The following is a 23,073-nucleotide window of genomic DNA, read 5'->3' on the forward strand; positions in this document are numbered from 1 at the left end:
TAGCTTTTGAGATCTGACATGAACGGGTACGTTCGTGTTGGCTTTGCCGTAGACAAACGTAAATAAATAAATCCAGTAGATTATGTTAAATTTTTTTCGAATGATGTTCGTTTGCTTTAGTGGCAGTAAGCTTCAAGCAACGCGTCAACTCGTATCGATTAAACACTTCGATAGTGCAGTTTGTTGCTGGCCACCTCACGTTTTGAGCCTTTTGGGCCCGGTGCTCAGCAACTGTTTAAAAACTAAAAATCTGAGCTTCAGTCAAACATTTGAGAATTCCGTGAGAAACGGTGACGTCAAATTAATGTAATCACGAAGTAAAGAAATGCAACGCGGCGAGATGAATCAAAGCCTTTTGCCAAGGCCACGGCTTAATTACCGGCGCTTGCAAGTGGCCACCAGTGGCACGTGAGGGAACTCACAGCAAAGAGGCTCTTCCCCAATGCGACCCAATCATCCGTCAAGGCCAAACTCAGAGGAAGTTCACTCGCTGGCTCCAAGGTTCTCAATAGGTTTATACCGATTACGTTTCCCTGGTTTCTCCCAGGAAATCTTCCTCTCGTTGAGGACGCTGTCCGGAGAAATCCGCCCGTGACGTTAAAAGTCCCGACGACCTAAACGATTCTAGATTTGAAGCTTTCGTGACTGCAAGGATCCATACTCTTTGGTTCTATTCGGTAAAGTCATGTGGATAAAAAATAAAACAACAAAAATCACGACGTTTCGGCCACAACACAAGCGGCCTTCATCAGGTGAAGGGACCAGACTGTCTCGAGGACAGCGCTGGAGTGAAACACAGCCAAGCTCAGACCACCAGCATGTGGACTCTACCTTGCCCCCTCGCCAGCCTGCACATGTTCACCCTCTCGCCACCTTTCATCATGCTAAGTCCGCCTATCAAATGCAAATTTGTATGCTAATTCCTTTGTCAAGGCACCTTAATTACTCTCACACAGCTTAAAGGTCACGGTCTGAGCGTGGCTGTGTTCACCCCAGCGCTGTCCTCGAGACAGTCTGGTCCCTTCACCTGATGAAGGCCGCTTGTGTTGTGGCCGGAACGTCGTGATTTTTGTTGTTTTAATGTTTTACCTACGCGACTTTAGCGAATAGAACCCAAGAGTATGGACCTAAACGATACCAAAACGTGGCCCCACCTCAAGATGACGGACGACCTTTGATCAGTTGCGTAATAACACACCTCTCAATGACGTTACACCATTTGGCTGCGGCTCTCCCCTCTCCCTGTATTGCGAGACAGTCTCCTTCCCCTGGTAGGCCCCGCCGGGTTTTTTTTTTGTACCTCACACACGTGGCAACTCTTACCTCACCGTCTTCCCTTAAGTTGGCCGATGGGTCCCTCAGTAGCGTTCCAAATTCGCGAAACAATTTTGCAGCTTTGCCATGAAATCATTAATTGTGACAGCAGGATGTTACATAAATATACAACACCGAACATTTCCAGGCATGGGGCCAAGCTGAAATAGCTCTATTATGGCCGCAACTCCCATTGGGAGAGGCCGGTGTCCTTGTGTTAACGTAAGCGCCTCACTCAACCTGATTCAGATTATCCACACGTGTGGTCGTGGGCGCTGGAATTAGCCTTCTCCGGCGGTTTAGAACTACAACAATTAGGTACAGTAATACATTCTGTTTTTAAAAGGTTTCAAGGTTTTATTTGAAATGTAATATAACCCCCCCACTCAAGGCCAAATCAAAACATCGTGCAAAACAAATCTATAAAAATGACGAGAAAACCCATTGTAGCATAAAAGCAGCGCAGTCTGAAAAACCATAACTTTGAAAGAAACATGTCAAATGTGTATTAAAAGCTCTGGCTTCGTGCATCTGCGAAAAAGAGCTTCATAGCTCATTGGATTCCTCCAGTGTCGTTAAATATTCTGAGTCAGATTTTGCCTTCAAATGGGACAAATGTGGCCAAGGTTCTAATCCGCTACTTCGTCGAGGTACAACATTAGCCCTGCAGTGCTCGCCGTTCTACGCGAGTTTCATTTGTTACATTTTTTCTCGTTTCCCTCCCATGCGTCTTTCCCCCCCCCCCCCCGGCTGTCTCAGGTCGTGGGACGGAGGACCCCACGCGGATCTCTCACCACAGCAGCGCAGCCCTTCGTATAAAAGGGAGCGCCTCACAGAAGCAGATATCACAGCGCTACCTCCGAGGTCCCTTGCAGTGACCTCTGGTCCACAAAGAAAGAATATTTCCGCCCGGGCTCTTGACACATTTTTGTCGCGTGGCATCGAACGGACGTGTTCCATTCTCAGAGCTGGAATTTACACCACACTACTGTGTGCAGAAACAAATGTAATTGAGAAAGGATTATTCCGTGGGCAGTCATTGGTGAAACAGGCTGAGACCATGAACTTCGCTGCATTGACTTCCCGTTGCTGAATGAATATGTTACGAGGTCGCGCATTCATTACACGCAAAGTGTCCGTCAAAAGTAAACCACAACACCTTGCCGATCTCGTCCAGGAGCATAAACCATCACGTGAACTCTGGTCATCCTCGCGGCGGCTTTTGGATAGCCATCGAATAAAGACAGGCACTGCATCGCACGCTTACAGATGCACTTCTGCGGCCGTCTGGAACGCTCCTCCTTCCGATATGAGAAAGTCACTGGAGCGATGCACTTTTAAATCATCTAGAATGAAAACTAATTTATTTGAAACTGCTCATTGTATTTCGATTTAAAGCTTTCGTGACTGCAGGGATTCACATTCTTGGTTCTTTCGGTAAAGTCACGTAGAAGGGAAATAATAACATAATATAAAAAAACAATAAAATTCTCACGACCGCCACTTTTTAAAATTTTCTTGCTGTGTTTTTCACACCTGATGATGATTGCTTGAGTTGCAATCGAAACGTCGTGAGAATTTTATTGTTTTATTTTTATTATTTCCCTTCTACGTGACTTTACCGAAAGAACCAAGAATACTGCTCACTGTGTTTACTTAATTTTCCTTGCCCCCACACCTCTGATTAGCACAGTTAGTTGCGTACGGTGGGAAATAAGTTCAACATACACACGTACATACTTGAGAACCCGGTTTATAATTCACAGGCGACTTGCCGGAACTCAAACCCAGCTAGGCACTCTGACCTCTGAGCCACCCGGCCACTTTCTCCACATTTGCTTAAACAATACAGACGTTGTGTATTATTACAATATACGCTTTGTGTAGCAGCAGCAGTAGTAGTAGGATCACCATCGGGTTATTTCTCCACGATGCAGAGAGCCCACCCCACGAGTCAGGCAATTACAGGAATGCGGCATCGCAGGGTCGGCCCATGGGAGCCATCGAGACTCAATGAGGCATTCAAGGGGCAGGGATTTCAGCGTCACGATGCGGTCACGCAGCCCGGCGAGCGATGCCTCTGCTCCTCGTCATCCCGGGGGGGGGGGGGGGGGGTGCGGTTAACCGGCTACGGGCTAACGCGTTGAGAATTTCCCCTCCTCTCGAGCGCACGACTGTCTGTGGGCAGAAGAATCAAGTCGACTCCTGAAGATGCCCCGCGGCCCTGAGTTTAACTGTGGTCGCGGAGTTCATGGGAGTGGGAGTGCGCAAAACCCAACAAAGACAAAGATCCCCCGTGTAGCCTTAACAGACTGTCGGGGCAAGTGCCGTTAGCGATGCACCTATAAAGGCCGGGACGGAACACGAAGGGGCGGGTGGCCAACACCACGCCCGGCCGCCTTTGTCTCCCCAGTGGCGATGTTTACACATCGCAACCAGGTACTCATATGAGGCTGAGTCGACCTAGGGGAGGCCCAGGATAGCGCAGCGTGCTAACCGCTGCACTACCGCTCCCCATTCAACACACACACACGCACGCACGCACCGCAATACAATGCGGTGCATGCTAACGGAGCGTTCTAAACGCAACCGCATCTCACGACTCGCTGTACGGAAACAGCGGGCGTGTTTGTTTTGCACAGCGATTGCAGCCAGTCAAAGGGCAGAGGGGGGGGGAACGGGAAGCTTTTGTGTCCGGACTTCAACAAGGGGGCAGGGAGTCAAGAGCATGGATGGCGGGGGGGGGGGAGGGAAGTCCAGGCTGAAGAAAATGAGCCAACTCCCATTGAGAGCAGATTTGTCAGGGGACTTAAATAAATAGCCGTGGTCGCTGGAGCACAGAGCGCACGGAGGGGAGCGAGACGAGAAGGGAGAGGAAGGAGAGCCTTCGGAAGGAGGTAGAGTGAGATGAGAGGGAGCGGTAAGGTCGGGGCTGCGTCCATGGAGATCGTGATGACGGTGAGGGCAACTTTGACGTGAACCCCAGCATGGATTGGGAGAGCTAGTGCTTGGACTGGAGTCCTGGGGGAGGTGGTTCCCTCCTGTCGATGTGGATATGGAGTCTGGCAGAGTCATTTCGGGTCACCTGGAGTGTGGAGGCGAGGGATTTGGGACGGCCGGAGACGGGAGTGGTGCGATAACCGAGCCGGGATGCGATGAACGCGTGGATGTGACCCTCATCCACGCCTTCATCCATCCACACAACCACCCGTGTCTACAACAAAAGTCCCCCATGAAGCCATAAACAGACTGTTGGGGCAAGTGCTCTTAGTGAGGATCTATGAAGACCAGCGTGACATACAGGGGGCTGGGCGGTCTACACAACGCCCATGCCGCCTTTGTCTCCCTAGCGGCAATGTTTACGCACCGCACCAGGTACTCATTTCAGGCTGAGTCGACCTAGGGGAGGAGGCCCAGTAACCGGTTCAGATGATCGCCACTGGGTGTTGCCCGTGAGCCGGAATCGAAACCGGGTCGCCGTGCTCGTAGCGCAGCGCGCTAACCGCGACGCTAAAAGCCCTGGCTTCTATTTGAATCGACGGTGCACGCGCGCAGGTGCACGTGCGGGGGGAGTGGCCCACCTGGCACGATTCCCCGCGGTAGCTGCTGGGACAGAAGCACTGCTCCACGGGGGCTGCGTCGGGCTCCACGCGCACGCGCCCCACGTGCAGCACGTAGGCCGGGCCGCCGCTCGCGGGGCCGGAGGAGGGGTCGTAGACGGAGCCGGCGTGCGAGCGCAGGGCGGCAGTGACGTGCGGGTACGACGGGGGGACGCCGAGCGTGCGCACGTGCAGCTCCTGCAGCCCGGCCAGCACCAGCACGAGCTCCTCGCGCGTCACCCCGCGGCTCCCGCTGCTGCTGTGCACGAAGTTCCCCTGGGAACGGCGGAAAGGGAGGGCTCGGCATACAAGCAGGAATGGCAACCACACGATGGGGAAATGGCGTCAACCATTGGCCAAGTTTTCCCGTACTCTCAATGTTAAGGCGTTATCGGCCAATTAATGAGTGTTTACACGTGGGAGGAAACCGGAGAAACCTGGATGCAACCCACTCGTGCAAGGGAGAACCACTCTATCCCATACAAAAGGAGCAGGTGGAGCCCACATTTTTGCTTACTACCGCCGTCTCCTGGCCAGCCAGGGTACGGCTCCTCCTCGACCGCCCACATGAAGGGAGTTTCGCAACATTTGTGCGGCAATCCACCAACCCCTCGCCTCCACAGCGCTGGATTACGGGCGAAATGCATCGCCGCAACCACCGCCCCTAAGATCGTATGTTTCGCCACAGTGCCAACTTGCTGGATGTGTTGTGGCGAGACACGGGAGCTACACGTGAAGCCGTGCCAAACCGGGGATCCGGTATCCCAATGAGTGGTCAGTGCTTATGCTGTGACAGATGGAGCCTCAGAGTTGAGCCTCTGTGAAACAAATGATGATCAATCAAAAAACCCACTTGCTGTACTACAAACCCGACCAGCAAACTGTACAGGTGGGTGTCAAATGCGTCTAACGACTCCATCTTTGTGCGATCCGCTGACCCTCACACATAGCTGTGCGTCACAACGTTCGGCACAGGTCAAACCGAGCACCCAGGATGAAGAGAGAGATGGCTAGGCCTTTAATTCCATTCTATTTAGTAGCACAATTAATTAATTACGTATTTGTTACCAAGCTATGAGGAGGTGCTTGTACCGGATTACGTTAGCCACTACTGCAGGGTCGCAAGTTCAAATCCCGGTTCAGGGGATTCGCACAGCGCACCATCACCATCGTCCCTCTATAATCGTTTAGAGTATTTGGCTTCTATACAATTTTCACATGATGAGCCACTTCGCTTGGTTATCATTTGTGGCCTGGTCGCTTCTGAAAAAGAGCTCCATAGCTCAGTGGGCCTTACGTGGTAAAACAAAAATATTTAATTACAAAAAATAGCTAGCTAAAAAAAATCGATGGACCACTTTGTCAGAATTCGACACGGGCTGCCGTATGGAGAGACTGGGTCGCGCATAACGAGACCGGAGAATTTCCAACGGTGGCTCTGGGCCACCCACGGACACGAGCCTCGCAGGCAGACGCATTGACGCCCTCACACGCCCGCGTTGAGTGGCGTGACGATGGCTGACGCCGAGAGTCGGCGGTGTTCACCTCCACGAGCTGCACGTTGCCCTCGCTGGTCTGGTCTGGCCCAGGCCGCTCCTGCCCCATGTGCAGCAGCGTGAGGCCATTGCCCTGTCGGAGATTGTGGGGGGGGCGTGGAGCGAGCGTAGAAGGCAGCAGCCAGCGTTATAGGGGGAGGGAGGCGCCTGGTGCCGCACACGCGCGCAATGACGAGCGGACGCGAGCGTGGTTCGGGGGGCAGGCACGCAAATAAAACATGTGTGCGCAGACGCAGACAAACCAAAACACACGCACACAAAGTCCAGCTTCAAAAATGTTATTTTATCATCGACTTGTGTAAGAGTTTATGTTAACGGCATGGAGCATCGGCCATATGATTCAGTGGCGATTGGTCAAGGCAATTTGCCAGGCACCGCCAGGCCTCACAGGAAAAAGACAAAGATACCCCCCTATAGCCTGAATAAACTGTAGGGGCAAGTGCTGTTAGCGAGCACCTATGAAGGCCGCCACGATACACGAGGGAGTGGGTGGCCAGCACCACGCCCGGCCGCCTTTGTCTCCCCAGCAGCACCAGGTACTGATTTTAAGCTGAGTCGACCTAGGGGAGGCCCAGGACCGGTTCAAACAATCGTCTTTGATGTTGGCCAGAAGTGGGAATCGAACTTGGGTCGCCGGGTTCATAATGGAGCGCACTAAACTCATAGGCCCCACGGGCCCCAGGGGCCCCACAGGCCACATAGGCCCCACGGGCCCCAGGGGCCCCACAGGCCACATGGGCCACATGGGCCCCAGAGGCCCCACAGACCACATGGGCCACATGGGCCCCAGGGGCCCCACAGGCCACATGGGCCACATGGGCCCCAGGGGCCCCACAGGCCCCATGGGCCACATGGGCCCCAGGGCCCCCACAGGCCACATGGGCCACATGGGCCCCAGGGGCCCCACAGGCCACATGGGCCACATGGGCCCCAGGGGCCCCACAGGCCCCATGGGCCACATGGGCCCCAGGGCCCCCACAGGCCACATGGGCCACATGGGCCCCAGGGGCCCCACAGGCCCCATGGGCCCCACGGGCCACGAATGTCATGCTGGGCTATTGGACAGCCCGGTCGCCGAAATGAAACCACAATTCCACTGATCCCATCAGGAATCGTGCAAAAATTCTAAGAAAGGCATTGTGATCCCAGGCTAGAAATCGGGAGAATCACCCAGCAGTATAAAGGACTATTTTTATTATTGCTGTTTTTTTTTTATTTGGCTGCGGCGCTGTGGTTTATCACCTTGCGCTATGAACCAAGTGACCAGGGTTCAATCCCAGTCACGAACCAGCATCAGTTGAGCGTGATATCTGAACTGGTCCAGAGAGATATGCCTCCTTCACAAAACCTGCACTGACCAGTGTAGTGAAGCATGGTCGAACAGCCCCTTGACTGAGACGGCGTGGGGAGGCCTTTGATCCAATAGTGGATCGACAAAGGGCAGTGAATTATTAAACGAACATGGGCATGGTTCTCACCGACAGGAGCAGTAGAGGGCGATGGTCATGTGATATTGCGTTGGGCACCTCCACGGGGCCCTCCCAGCTCAGCTGATAGCTCAGGGTGGCTCCATACCAGTGGACCTGCAACATACACACACACACATACACACACATTCGTATGTAGACAAAGATACCCCATATAGCCTTAACAGACTATTGGGGCAAGTGCTGTGAGCGATCACCTCTGAAGGCTGGCACGGCACACGAGGGCGTGGGTGGCCAGCACCTTCGTCTCCCCAGTAACGATGTTTACACACTGCACCAGATACTCATTTGAGACCGAGTCGACCTAGGGGAAGCCCAGCACCGGTTCAAATAATCATCTCTGGTGTTGGCCATGAGCGATAATTGAACCTCGGCTTGCCGGGTTCGTAGCGCAGCGTGCTAACCACTTCACTTTCACATACACATGCATACATGCACATGTACAGACAAAGATCCCCCGTATACCCTTAACAGACTGTTGGGGCAAGTACTTGCACACACGCACACACACACACATACACACATACACGTGTACCTTGTCACCCAGATAGGAGGCAGGAGCCGCCCAGTAGACCTCGTTAAGCGGGGACTCCGGCTCCCAATCCCGTACGGTCGCGCGGTTCCTGTGCTGGTCAAGGTGGGCGAAGATGGGACCCTGTCGGCCTCCAACCAATCTCCAACCAGCCATCTCCATCTCCTACACACACACACACGGGTGCAGCCAATCTCAAACAACCCATCACCTACACACACATAACTATCCAACCATCTCCATCATCTTCATACCAACAAAGCACATGGACAGATGGACTTAATCGATAACTGCAGAGACACACACACTACCGTGACATGGACACAAAAGCACATTCAACAAACATCTTGCAAAATCCACCAACTCCACAGCAACACAGGGACACATGGCCACACCAGCACACTCAATAGCAATACGAGTGCCCTTTATTTATCCAGAAAATAAACTCACTGGGTCTCAAGACCCTTTTTCAGGAGGGACCTGCATTGGAATGGTTGGCCAATCCCATTCACGAGTGGCGTTTTGGGGAACAAATCATAATATCCAGAGGAAACCCGCACTCACGAGGCGGTTGACACTCAGCGCTCGCACACTACGGCAAGGTCACACTGGCCGACTAAACAACCGCAAGGCCATCTCAACAACAACAACAGCCAATCCACACGAATCGTCATCATCATCATCACCATCATCACCGTTGTTGTCACAGGTAAATAATGTCAGGGTCATCCCAAGCCCAACCGGGACGGCTAGAGCCACGAGGACCGCGGAGGGGATTATTTATTCATCTTACCGGTTCCCAGCGGCGGACGGAACTCTGGCACTGGTCGGTGACGCCAAAACAGAAGCAGCTGGTGCAGCCCTTTGGGTTTGCGGCACTCAGGGAGAAGGTGCCGGCCCGGCACCGCTCGCACCGTCCGCCCTCCACGTTCTCCTGCGAGCCGGCACACAGACGTCACCGGGGGCGAGGTGGCCGCCGCCAGGGGGTGGCTCCAACACAGCGGCCGTGAAGGTTTCTGCTCCTCTACCGTGAACTCCCAGCTGTCTGTGGGTGTGCGTCTATCGTTCTTGCGGGGAGCGGCAGTGTCGTGGGTAGCGCGGTGCGCAACGGACCCGGCCACCCGAGTTTGATTCCCGCTCACGGCCAACACCAGTGACGGTTATCTGCATCTGTGGTGGGCCTCCACTAGGTCGACTCGGCCTCAGATGAGCACATGGTGCGGGGTGTAAACATTGCCACCATGCGCCTGGTGCTGGCCACCCACTCCCATGTGTGCCGTGCCGGCTTTCATAGGTGCTCGCTAACAGCACTTGCTCCTACCGTCTGTTAAGGCTATACAGGGGATCTTTGTCTTTGTATCAAAATAATTATTATTATTTAGCTTGTTTACCCAGGAAATTCTCATCGAGTCTCAAGACCCGTTTTCAGGAGGGTCCTGCCAAGTAGTGCGCGACGTTGCCGTGTGGAATCCCAACTGAGCAATTTTCCGATATTTTTTTTCAGCAATGGGACGTTTGGCCAATACCAGTCGCAATGTATGTGTTTTTTCGGTACTATATGCAACTGAAGAACGCAGAGAACACAGAAACTCCACAAAGAAAGGCACCCCGAGCCAAAAATGAAACCGAGGCGCTTCCTGCTGGAAAGGCGCGAGCGTTACCACCATGTGCCATCTGCCCCGTAATGATGAGACACTGGACTGCAGAGGGGGGGGGGGGGGCGCGGGGGGCTGGTGGAGGTGGGCCGGATGGGGGTGTGGGGGCTGCACCTTGCACAGACACTGCCCGGTGAAGGGGTCACACTGGGCTTGAGTGATCCCGGCCAGTTCGCAGTTGCAGGGCAGGCAGTCCGGGTACTGGAAAAATCCGGGCAAGCACTGGTCGCACTGCCGCCCGGACACGTTGGCCTTGCACCTGCGGGGCAGAGAGGGCACGGGAACACGGCGTCACGGCAATCCCCACCTTAGCGTCAGCCTTAGAGCTGTAGGCGACGTAAAATGATGCTGTTAGGGAGCACCTATTAACGTCGGCGCGAAGCATGGGGGGACGCTGTGGCAAGAACCATATTCGTCCGACTGCCTGTCTTCCCAGTACGTTGAACGTCTGTCGCACCGTACGTAGCCAACTGTGCTAATCAGAGGTCTTGGGGGAAGGAGAACAAACTAAACACAAGAAGCAGTTCTAAAGAAATGAGTTTTCCATCCAGGTGATTTAAAAGCGCATAGCTCCGGTGGCTTCGTAATATCGGAAGAGCGTTCCAGATGGCCACAGAAGCACATCTGAAAGCGCACGATGTGGTGACCGTCTTTGTCCGATGGTCAGCCAAAAGGCGGTGTTATTGATGACTGCTTTAGGCTTCTTCACAATTGTAACGTTTCAAGTTAAAACCGCGGTCAGGAGTTCGTGTGATGGGTGACCGCAGTTTGTCAGTCCCCACCACTGCACCAGGTATACATTTTATGCCGAGGCAACCTAGGTAAGGGACAGGCGAATTTTTTAAAATACAAATTGCCACTGGGGATTTGTGTTGTCAGGAACCGGGCGCGGGTTGCTTTGTGGGGGACCCTACGGCACTGCTACCCCGTATGGGGAATCTACAGGATCTACGGCGATTCTTCTGCACAGGATCGTGATAAGAATTGTTTTGACCCTTTCTGGCAATAAAACAGCAGGTGTTAAGACGTTCGAACAAAAAATAGAAGCCTTTTACAATGAATCAAGGCTGCATTAACCGCACACGGTACTTGCGGTGAACATGCAAAGAAAACACGCTCTGATAATATCAGCATTGCATTTGAAACTGATTGGCCTCCACCTGCGACGGCCCTCATCATGGCATAGTCTCACCACTAATGTCAGACCACAGAACGCTAAAAGTACAAAGACAATGCCACATGTGTCAGAGCATTTAGAGTTCGGGGTGAGCGGCTCATGATGGCACGTGTCCGCGGGGCCTAACCCGTTGGTTTTCACGATGGTTGCGGCTTTTCCACGTTTCTTGCGTTTCTCCTCTCAGTTTCCTGGGTTTATTTTTTAACGTTTATTGGGGTTCTCTCCATTTCTTGGGTTTAGTCTTTCGTTTCTTGAGTTTCTCTCCGTTTCTTGGGTTCATTTCTACGTTTCTCGGGTTTCTTTCTGTGTTTCTTGGGGTTCTCTCTTAAGTTTATTGGGTTTCTTTCTACGTTTCTTGGGTTTATCCTCTCAGATTCTTGGGTTTCTCTCCTCAGTTTACTGGGTTTCTCCTGTCAGTTTCTTGAGTTTTCTCCTGTCAGTTTCTTGGGTTTCTGCATGGGTTTCTTGGGTTTATTTCCTAAGTTTCTTGGGTTTCTTTCTACGTCTCTTGGGTTTCTCCTCTCAGCTTCTTAGGTTTCTCTATCAGTTTTTTCGTTTCTACGTTTCTTGGGTTTCCCCCCCCCCCACCCACCCCTCTACAATTTCTCACCGGCACTGCCCGGTCCGCGAGTCGCAGCTGGCGGGCTGCGGGTTGAGCGTCCCCTCGCCGGCGCAGGCGCACTCCTCGCAGCCGACGAGCGGGTGGCAGGCGAAGCTGAGCGGCTCGCACTGCGTGCACTCGGGCAGCAGCGTGCGCTGCGGGCAGATGCAGCCGCCCGTCGTCTCGTCGCACAGCCGCCCGCTGCACTCGCACGCTGCGCACGGCAAACAGAGACAAAGATCCCCACAACACACGCGCACCCGTGCGGCCTTAGCAGACTGTTCGGGGGGGGGGGCAAGAAGCGGCACCTGCGAAGGCCGGCACGGCACGCGAGGGGGGTGGGTGGCCAGCACCACGCCCGGCCGCCTTTGTCTCCCCAGCGGCGATGCTTACCACGCACCGCACCAGGTTGCTCGTTTGAGACCGAGTCGACCTAGGGGAGGCCCAGGATCGGTTCAGATAATCGGCACAGGTGTTGGCCGTGAGCGGGAATTGAACTCGGGTCTCCGTGTTCGTAGCGCGGCAAACACAAGCACGGTTAGCCACGGTGTGGCAATTCTTTACGACTGTGGTTCTCAATGTTCTTGTTGGCTACTGCACCCCCCCTTGTTGAATTTTGTTTCAACCGAGTAACCCCCCACCACTCCCTTGCCTGACCCAACATGGTTCTGAGAAATCAACGTATGAATGACGAGCATCAAAATTTTAACCAATTGTCCATTTTTTGGCTAGTTAACTGCAAGGGAATAATGAACAAAGTCAACGGACGCTCCGCACGCGTGACGCACTTTGTTCATGTCTTGACTTAAAGCTTTCGTGACTGCAGGAATTTATATTCTTTGGGTCTTTCGGTAAAACTGCTGAGGCAGGAAAAAAAACTATATTTTTCCTGCCTAAGCAGCTCACCCCACTATATTTTCCACCTGATGACGATTGCTTGTGTTGCGATCGGAACGTCGTGATATTGTCATTGTTTTATTAATTGTATTATTTTTTCTATCTAAGTAGCTTTACCGAAAGACCCAAAGAATATTAATTTGTTAATGCTCGCCGGTTACTCTTGGAAGCCCGCATTGTTTACGATCAATGAGTTTAGAAAGGTATTTATATAGTTATAGGTTGCCATGCGGTTTTTAAGATTCATAAATCACCTCACGTACCCTCAGGGGTCCGCGTACCTCCTGGCTGAGAACCACTGCTTTATGGTAACGCTAACCTTTCAATTGCCTGTCACATCAGAATCAGAAGATTTATTTATACCGGAGGAATCCGAAGAGCTCTATTTCCATGATGTCCAGTAGAGGCACAGGGTCAGAACGTTATAACAAACAATGCAAAAACACGATAGGAGTGCAAAGTATAGGAAAGCTAAGCCAATCACTAAATATTAAAGTATTTTATTTGACCAAATGAAGCCCACTGAGCTATTGCCTTCATCACACATTGCTGGCCGTTTACAAATGAGTACAATAGTCACCCGATATCGGTTTAAAATGTTCTGTAATTTAATTGCAATTGTACTGTGGACAGTCTAAATAATAATCTCTCGCCGAGCCGACAAGTGCTACAGAGAATTGATCACTTCACGTTGATTTATGTTTGTGCACGCGTTTCGGCTTCTCGATTAACTAACCAGTTGTTTTTGCTGTGTTTTCTGTTTGCTTCAGAACTGGACTCTATACTCTTTGGTTCTTTCGGTAAAGTCACGTAGTTATAAAATAAAATCAAATGTATCACGACGTTTCGGGCGCAACACACGAAGCGTCCGTCATCAGGTGGGACAACCACAGCAAGCAACAATTGCTGAAGTGGTCAGCAATTGTTTCTTGCTGTGGTTGTCCCACCTGATGACAGACGCTTGTGTTGCGCCCGAAACGTCGTGATTCGTTTTATTTTCTACCTGCGTGACTATGGATCCCTGCAGTCACAAAAGCTTCAAATCAAGATTGAACTGGACTCTATTTGAACTGTTTTGCTTGAATCATTTTGGTGAGCACGGTCACCCTTGCAAATCTAATTCTCGTCTCTCGATTTCTTGCCTGGTTCAACAAAATCAACTTGAACGCAGACGCAAACACGCATACATGCACTTAGTCTATATAAATAAAGCCCTTCATCTGTATGTCTCAAAAACCTCGAGGATACTTTGCGACAAGGTAGAAAGCTGAAATTTGGTACACACGTAGCTTTTAGGACACAAACAACAGGAAACATCTGAAAATCCGAGATTTTTCATTTTAAGGTCTCGATTTTAAGTGCCCCATAAACATGTTTGTGCGTAGTGTCATTCAGAAACCGCTCAAAATATAAGTTTGCCGTTTTTTTCGTTCCTAGAGCGTTGAACAGCAAAATAAAATGAATACGTGAACCACCGTTCGATCTTTTATTGTTTTTGAGATATGTCGGATTCAAGCGGTTTTGAACAAAAAAAAAACGCATTTTATGATGTTCAATTCTGAATAATTCGAAAACGGCAAAAGATAGGAGCTTCCCCTCATGAAGGTGGTGGAGGTGAGGGGGGGGAGGTGGTGGAGGAGGTGGTGGAGGGTGGAGGTGGTGGAGGGTGGAGGTGGAGGAGGGTAGGGGGATACTCACGGCGGCAGTGCGGGAAGCCGTAGTGCCCCGTGGCGCATCGCGTGCACTGCCGGCCGATCACATTGGCCCGGCAGCGGCACTGCCCGCCGAGCGGCTCGCAGTCGGGGCCCAGCGAGCCGGCGCCGTGGCACTCGCACGGCCGCGCGCCGCCGTTGTGGAAGGCGGAGAGGGAGGCGGACGCGTCGCGGCAGAAGGGAGGCGATGCCGCGGGGCTGCACGCCGCGGCCAGGCGCACGAGGTGGGGGGTGGGAGGACGAGGTGAGACCGATCTGTACGACCGCGCAATAGCGCATTCCCGAATTGACACAAGTTGTTTATGTTGAACGGGGGAGCACTGGTGGCGAGATGTTAACTCCCACGCCTGGCACGCAGGAGGTCGTGGGTTTGTTCCCGACCCTGAGTTTACGTGTTCTCCCTGTGGTCGCGTGGATTTTTCTCCGGGTCCTCCCGGTTTTTTCCTCCACGTTCGGAAATATGCGTTTATCGTAGTTGCCTGCAATACATTTTCGCGTGATGTGCCAGCTCATTGAGCTATGTCATTTGTGGCAAGGTCGCTTCTAAAAAGAGAGCTATACAGCTCAAGTGGGCCTTACCTGGTAAAAACAAAAATAGATAGTTTCATAGTCTGTTCATGTGCATGATGTTGCTGCTGCTGCTGCTGCTGGTGTTGTTATTGAACGTGTAAGGTGATGGCTTACTCGACGTGAAAGCTGTTTCCTCCGCAGAGCGAGATGAAGTCGGCGGACTTGTCGGTGGGCTCGGGGGATAGCATGGTGGGGTCAAACGAGTCCTCCGGGACCGCGAGCACGTACTCCTGGGAAAGGCGGCGCGCACAAACACAGCCCACGTCAGGGACCACCAGCACGCCGGGGTGGTGTCTTTGCAGCTCACCACCACCATTATTATTATCATCATCATCACGATTACATTCAATTACATTTTCTTAGCTGAGCCTGGAGAGGGCTGGAACCAGGTGAACTGTTTTGGCCATCATCCCACCACTTTGTACTTGAATGATGGTCATTGTCACTACGTATGTATGTTGGGCGAGCGGTAGTGTAACGGTTAGTGCCCTGCACTACGAACCCAGGGAACCGCTCACGGCGAACACCGGTGAGGAATATCTGAACTGGTCCTGGGCCTCCCCTAGGTCGACTCAAATGAGTACCTGGTGCGATGTGTAGTAAACATCGCCACTGGGGAGGCAAAGGCGGTCGGGCGTGGTGCTGGCCACCCACCCCCTCGTGTGTCGTGCCGGCCTTCATAGGGGCTCGCTAACAGTCCGTTAAGGCTATACAGGGGATCTTTGTCTTGTATTTATGTTGAACTTCTTTTGCACCGTACATAGCCGACCATGATAACTGGAGGTGCGGGGGAAGGACAACAAACTTAACACAAAAATCAGTTCTAAAGAAATGAGCTTTCAATCTAGATTTAACAGTGTACTGCAACTCCAGCGTTGCTGATCCACACACATAACCACGTCACAACTCGCACTGCTCTTGCGGGATTTCCGGACATCGCCGGAACATCACAGAAGCGTGGAACAAACTCCACATATGAACAGTTCACCTCCACTGCCAGCCCCGTGGCGGGGGTCAAGAATTCCATGGTTTATGGCAGGGGTCGGCCTCTCCATAAAATGACCACCCCATATTTCCTACAAACTAGGAGTTATTTTATCTACCCAGGCAGGATAGGTAGGCCTGAGTCAACCCCCTCAACAGAGATTTGAATTCACTCCCTTGCAACTTTAAAGCTCTCCAACGGCAATGCCGCCCAACCAGATTCCACACACAACCAGCGGAGAGAACCTTCTCATCGCCAAAGCAATATAAGGTGAACGTGGCCACGCACTTAAAGTCATCACTTTAAATGCCAGAGAGGATACGTTTGGTCTCGACTGCAATTGCAGGCGTCGACGGGCTTTGGACACCGCACATGGACATCGAGACATACGCATGCTTTCACTGCCCTCCTGCATGGGCCTTTCACCTGCAGTGGGATAAACCTTCTGAAGGCAAAAACCTGTCTATCCTATTCAACCTATAGGCACGGTTCTTAAACTGGCAACCCCCGGGGGTCAGTCGGAGTGGTTCACACCAAGATGTGGCCCCACTGAGACGCAAGGAGATACAGGTTAGTGACATAAGACATGAGACATTTGCAGACGAGAGATTGAGATGAATACGACAAAAGTGAGCTGACACCCGGAGGCATTATTAGCTCTCACGTGTACACAGGTTACGATAACGTGATGCCCCACGCGACAGCCATCACGTGACGTGCGGCATCACGCAGCCCTCCGGCGCACGCCGGTTTTGCAATGCCCACCACCCTCCCCCCCCGCCACCCCGTGCAGCAGAGGCGATGACCGCGTGGCAACGCCGTGTAAGTTCCTTCGCGAGCGAGCGTCGCGAAAGAACTCGCGGAGGCTGCTGACCAGCCAAAGGGAGCGGCCGTGCGGCACGATGACGGTGGCGACGACGTGCAGAGACGTCACGTCCAGCCCCAGCCAGCCGTCGGCCTCCACCGCCCCGCGGCAGCCCCGGCCGTTGACGCACGCAGAAGCGTTGAGCTGCCCTGCACGCACGGAGCATGCACGGGGCACGCCGCACCACCACTGTCAGCAAGGCCAGTGTCTCATCAGCATCACGCTCTCTCGTTGCCGACCCATCGTGTGTCTTTGTCCCTCTGCTGGAGCCGCTATCGTAGTTGTCAGAACAGCCAACTCGCTCATAGTCAACCTGACCTCCTCCTTGTCTATCCGATGAAGCTACTGTCATGGTCGTCAGAACGGCCACTCGCTCATCGTAGATCTATCTCCGCCCTGTCTCTCCCAAAACCTAAAATCGTGGTCCCTTTCAAATTACGGCGTTACTCGTGCCAGCACACGCTCATCTTACCATGGGACTCACCGGCCAATATTTGGCAATGCCCACTGGGCTCTGCAGCTCTTTTTCAGAAGCGACCTGGCCACAAACGAAGTGGCTGACCACGTGGAAATTTGGAGCGGCCAAATGCTCAGAAAGGCGTGACGTCGATTCCAAACGTGGAGGGAAAAACCGGAGGGCCCGGAGAAAAAGCCACACGACCACGGGGAGAGAGAGAGAGAGAGAACACGCAAACTCCAAATATACAACAGGCATCACGGTCGGGATGGAACCCACAACCTCCTGCACACCAGGCGAGGTAATTAACATCTCGCCCTTAAAGAAGCGCGTTGCATGTGGTGGGGGTGGAGGGGGAGAGGAGGGGGGGGGGGGGGGAACAGACCGTGCCACGAGAGGCCCGCGTCCAGGTGAATGTCGGTGCGGAAGGACGGGTGCAGGGGCTGGTGGAAGTGCACCACGAACACGTAGCGCCCCACAGCCGGCACGACCAGACGCACGCTCGCTCGCACCTGCAGATAAAGGCAAAGATCCCCCGTGTAGCCTTAGCAGACTTTAGGGGCAGGTGGGTGTTAGCGGGCAGCTATGAAGGACGGGTGGGTGGCCAGCACCACGCCCTGCCGCCTCTGTTTCCCAAGTGGCGATGTTTACACTTCCACATCGGGTACGCATTTGAGGCTGAGTCGACCTAGGGGGAGGCCCAGGACCGGCTCAGGTAATCGTCACCGACGTTGGCCGTGAGCGGGAATCGAACCCGGGCGGCCAGGTTCGTAGCGCAGCGCAGCGCTAACTGCTACACCGCCCGCCTGCAGGCAGTCCTTAAAGATGTTTTAGTCTCGTGAACGATGCTTCTGAATCGCGGGTCCACGTCCGTGCGCGTGCAAAATAATGGAGCCGGTGGATTTTCGTTTCCGTGGGCTGTCCCTTTTCTTGCGCGTGTCAACATTCGGGAGCTAAGTGGCAATGTCGAGTTCTGCTGCTGCTGCTGCTGCTGCCGGCCACGAGAGGGCTTCAGCAGAGAGAGAGAGTTTGCGTCGTTGTGCTTTTCCTCCTCGTCCGCGGGAAGGAGCGCACGCCACCGCGGGTTTGCCGTGTGCCGCGTCCGCCTCTCCCCGCTGGCGCCCTCCGCGCGCCGCGCTCACCTCCTCGCCGTGCAGGTGGACGAGCGGCGGCGCTCCCTGGGCGCCGCCGGGCGGCCTCCGCTGCCCGGCGCCGGTGGGGGCCGGGCGGCCCCCCTCGGAGCGCACCGAGCCCGCCGGCTGAGAGAACGTGGAGTCGACGCAGCGAGCGCTGAGACGCACGCAAAAGACAAAGATCATCCCCACCACCATGTAGCCTTAGCAGACTGTTGGGGCAAGTGCTGTTAAGCGAGTAGCGGCACCTATGAAGGCCGGCACGGCACACGAGGGGGGGGGGGGGGAGATGGCCAGCAATACGCCCGGCCGCCTTTGTTTCCCCAGTGGCGATGTTTACACATTGCACCAGGTACTCATTTTTGAGGCCGAGTCGACCTAGGGGAGGCCCAGGACCGGTTCAGATAATCGTCACCGGTGTTAGCCGTGAGAGGGAATCGAACTCGAGTCGCCAGATTCGTAGCGAAGTGCGCTAACCGCTACACTCCAGCTATCCACACGTAGGCACTCACGCACTCAGCACCTGATTGTGGAGAATGAGAGCGGCAGTGCGATGGTGAGGATGCTGAGCGAGTACCTGTGGCTGGGATGAATGAGATGAATGAGTTGTAGAGAATGAGAGCAATGGTGCGATGGTGGGGATGCTGAGCGTGTACCTGTGGCTGGGATGAATGAAATGAATGAGTTGTAGAGAGTGAGAGCGGCGGTGCGATGGTGAGGATGCTGGGCGTGTACCTGTGGCTGGGATGAATGAGATGAATGAGTTGTAGAGAATGAGAGCGGCGGTGCGATGGTGAGGATGCTGAGCGTGTACCTGTGGCTGGGATGAATGAGATGAATGAGTTGTAGAGAATGAGAGCGGCGATGCGATGGTGAGGATGCTGAGCGTGTACCTGTGGCTGGGATGAATGAGATGAATGAGTTGTAGAGAATGGGAGCGGCGCAGCGATGGTGAGGATGCTGAGCGTGTACCTGTGGCTGGGATGAATGAAATGAATGAGTTGTAGAGAGTGAGAGCGGCGGTGCGATGGTGAGGATGCTGAGCGTGTACCTGTGGCTGGGATGAATGAAATGAATGAGTTGTAGAGAATGAGAGCGGCGGTGCGATGGCGAGGATGCTGAGCGTGTACCTGTGGCTGGGATGAATGAGATGAATGAGTTGTAGAGAATGAGAGCGGCGGTGCGATGGTGAGGATGCTGAGCGTGTACCTGTGGCTGGGATGAATGAGATGAATGAGTTGTAGAGAATGAGAGCGGCGGTGCGATGGTGAGGATGCTGAGCGTGTACCTGTGGCTGGGATGAATGAAATGAATGAGTTGTAGAGAATGAGAGCGGCGGTGCCATGGTGAGGATGCTGAGCGTGTACCTGTGGCTGGGATGAATGAGATGAATGAGTTGTAGAGAATGAGAGCGGCGGTGCGATGGTGAGGATGCTGAGCGTGTATCTGTGGCTGGGATGAATGAGATGAATGAGTTGTAGAGAATGAGAGTGGCGGTGCGATGGTGATGATGCTGATCTTGTACCTGTGGCTGGGATGAATGAGATGAATGAGTTGTAGAGAATGAGAGCGGCGGTGCGATGGTGAGGATGCTGAGCGTGTACCTGTGGCTGGGATGAATGAGATGAATGAGTTGTAGAGAATGAGAGCGGCGGTATGATGGTGAGGATGCGAGTGTGTACCTGTGGCTGGGATGAATGAAATTAATGAGTTGTAGAGAATGAGAGCGGCAGTGCGATGGTGAGGATGCTGATCTTGTACCTGTGGCTGGGATGAATGAGATGAATGAGTTGTAGAGAATAAGAGCGGCAGTGCGATGGTGAGGATGCTGAGCGTGTACCTGTGGCTGGGATGAATGAAATGAATGAGTTGTAGAGAATGAGAGCGGCGGTGCGATGGCGAGGATGCTGAGCGTGTACCTGTGGCTGGGATGAATGAGATGAATGAGTTGTAGAGAATGAGAGCGGCGGTGCGATGGTGAGGATGCTGAGCGTGTACCTGTAGCTGGGATGAATGAGATGAATGAGTTGTAGAGAATGAGAGCGGCGGTGCGATGGTGAGGATGCTGAGCGTGTACCTGTGGCTGGGATGAATGAAATGAATGAGTTGTAGAGAATGAGAGCGGCGGTGCCATGGTGAGGATGCTGAGCGTGTACCTGTGGCTGGGATGAATGAGATGAATGAGTTGTAGAGAATGAGAGCGGCGGTGCGATGGTGAGGATGCGAGCGTGTACCTGTGGCTGGGATGAGTACCGTGCGTGCTCACACAGTGCACGAGCGGCTCCACCAGCTCCATGCTGAAGTCCTTGTACGGGACAGCATGAATCTTGTGCTGCAGCAAGGAGAAAAATAAACAACAACGCATCAACCATCTGTAAACGAGACACAACCCAGAACAAGCAAGTGTTGTGTTATTCAGTAGTGGACCGAGGCCGTGTATCAGGAGCTGCCCGACACGAAATTTGAACCTCAGTGGCGAGTAAAATGCTTTTACAGCGCCAAAAAAAATGTAGCTTCCACGTGTGCCAACATGGCGGCCTCCAGTGACGTCACTGGGCCACGCCTCCACGCTCCGCGTGGCGCTCTCTAAGGCAGTGGTTCTTAACCTGTGGGTACGAGACATTGCCCAAAAGTTTTTTCAAAAAGTCAATTATCGAAACCCAAATTAAGCATGGGGCACGTGAGTACAACTACTTTGTTTCATCAAACCTACGTATTTATTAAGATGATAAAAAAATGATTGAGAACCAATGGGGTGCAAGGCCGCAGTAAAGGTGAAGAGTCCACTGCTCTAGAGCAGCCGCTCCCAAACGGTGGTTGTCCGCGAGGCGACTACAGGGGGGTCCGTGGATAAGAATAAAAACTAATTGACATCCTCACCAAGGAAATGAACAATGTCGAACGGCTAATAGTGGCGCGTGGTGGTCTGATACATGTTCTGAAAAGGGGTCCTCACACTCGAAAAGGTTGTGGGAAGTGCTGCTCAGAAGCTCCCTCCTAGCGGAGGCCTTTCCCACACCAGCAGTGGGATCAGTAGACTAGAGCAGGTCAGTAGACTAGAGCAGGTCAGTAGACTAGAGCAGGTCAGACACGAAGAGACGGGGAAGAAGTCAAGAGGACGTCCACTCGAGATGTCCAGGGGTAAGTGGCGCTAGAGGAGGAAGAAGAAGAAGAAGAGAGAACAACCGAACGGGAAGAAAGGCGACGACCGTGGAAGCGCCGGAGCGGAGACTGACGCCAAGCGAGAGAGGGTGGCTCGGGGTGGGGAGATCGGAAGGATCGCGGCGGAGTGGACGTGGAGGTCGGGCCCAGGATGGGAACGAGTAGGGACTCCCACACCGGGTGGGAAGAAGACGAGGGGGAGCGGGAAGAGGAGGAGGAGGAGGATGATGCGTGCAATGGGAGGGCGAGCGCGAGGCATCGCGGCCGCGAGGGGCGAGACTGACGAGGAGGAGGCGGCGGAGGCCCTGGCCGCTGACGACGACGTCGGCGTGGCTGGCGAGCGAGAAGACGGCGACGCGGCCACGAGCGTCCACCGCCACGGCCCGGCACAGGAAGCTGCTCCGGCACGAACGCACACACAACAACCACGCAGCAGCGGCGGCGGCGATGTCACCGCGGCGCTTGCGCCAGGCCCGGCGCACTTTTCAGGGCACGCGAAGCGTCGACGGCTCGCTGGCAGGAGGTCGCGCGACACAGACCCAGCAGGTGCCACGGGTCGGCTGACTGAGACGACCGCCGGTAGAGGCACCACCACCTGTGCCCTCTACTGTGCCAACTTGCTGTGCTTTAGCCACCCGGCGCTCCGCTCGTTGTTGTGAGCGTCGATCCTCTGCCCTGCATTGTTGCTGGAGGGCGGACTGCCTCCAACTGCACAGTAGTAACCTTAAATTTTGATTTAAAGCTTTCGTGACTGCAGTAACTCATATTCTTAGCTCTTTCGGTAAAGTCACGTTGAAGGGAAACAATTAAATAATAAAATATATATAAAACAATAAAAATTCTCACGACATTTCGACCATAACACAAACAGTCATCACCTGATGATTGTTTCCCTTCAACGTGACTTTACCGAAAGAGCTAAGAAGCATTAACCTTAACGAGCCTCCTCCATAGAGGCCGATCTTGACACCAGTCATTGAGCAAGTCCACTCCGCTCCACACCCTCCAATACAACATCAGTCCATCCCTTCTCTAGCCAATGCCACGCCAATTTAGCCCCCTCTATCTGGCCAAACGGAGGTTACCTGGACGTGCAGTGGCTGCGCATGCGGGCTACATGACGCAGCTTCGTATAATAATCCAGTCTGGTTAAACCCATGATGAATCACGGGCAGGGAAGCATGCATGTTTTAAACTGGCGCAGATCTACCTTTAAAGAGGTCCAAATATTACGCAAGCGGAGAAAATATCGAGCCTAACTGTGACCGAGATGACTTGGAGCTCTGTGAGGAGCGAAAGGCCAGGTTAGTTTTGTGCCGAGCAGTACGTAGCCAACGAAACGATAATGCTGCTCGAATGATTCGAAGTGAA

General features: G+C 53.4%; 1 protein-coding gene across 1 annotated transcript in view; it reads right to left on the bottom strand.

Annotated features, from left to right (window-relative positions):
* Window positions 1–23,073, bottom strand: part of LAMA5 (laminin subunit alpha 5) — a 232,150-nt gene that overhangs the window by 101,653 nt on the left and 107,424 nt on the right. Inside the window, exons 28-41 of the mRNA XM_032959653.2 lie at window positions 21,987–22,098; window positions 20,775–20,872; window positions 18,550–18,697; window positions 17,793–17,919; window positions 16,960–17,099; window positions 15,215–15,330; window positions 14,517–14,728; window positions 11,931–12,135; window positions 10,258–10,402; window positions 9,282–9,422; window positions 8,492–8,653; window positions 7,948–8,052; window positions 6,459–6,542; window positions 4,896–5,189 (exon numbers count right to left, since the gene is read on the bottom strand). Coding sequence (XP_032815544.2) covers window positions 4,896–5,189; window positions 6,459–6,542; window positions 7,948–8,052; window positions 8,492–8,653; window positions 9,282–9,422; window positions 10,258–10,402; window positions 11,931–12,135; window positions 14,517–14,728; window positions 15,215–15,330; window positions 16,960–17,099; window positions 17,793–17,919; window positions 18,550–18,697; window positions 20,775–20,872; window positions 21,987–22,098 — 2,089 coding nt within the window. The remainder of the gene's footprint in view (window positions 1–4,895; window positions 5,190–6,458; window positions 6,543–7,947; window positions 8,053–8,491; window positions 8,654–9,281; window positions 9,423–10,257; window positions 10,403–11,930; window positions 12,136–14,516; window positions 14,729–15,214; window positions 15,331–16,959; window positions 17,100–17,792; window positions 17,920–18,549; window positions 18,698–20,774; window positions 20,873–21,986; window positions 22,099–23,073) is intronic.

The sequence above is a fragment of the Petromyzon marinus genome, chromosome 23 (assembly GCF_048934315.1).
Source record: "Petromyzon marinus isolate PM22_M1 ecotype Great Lakes invasive population chromosome 23, UKy_Petmar_22M1.pri1.0, whole genome shotgun sequence".
NCBI classification, from domain to species: domain Eukaryota; kingdom Metazoa; phylum Chordata; class Hyperoartia; order Petromyzontiformes; family Petromyzontidae; genus Petromyzon; species Petromyzon marinus.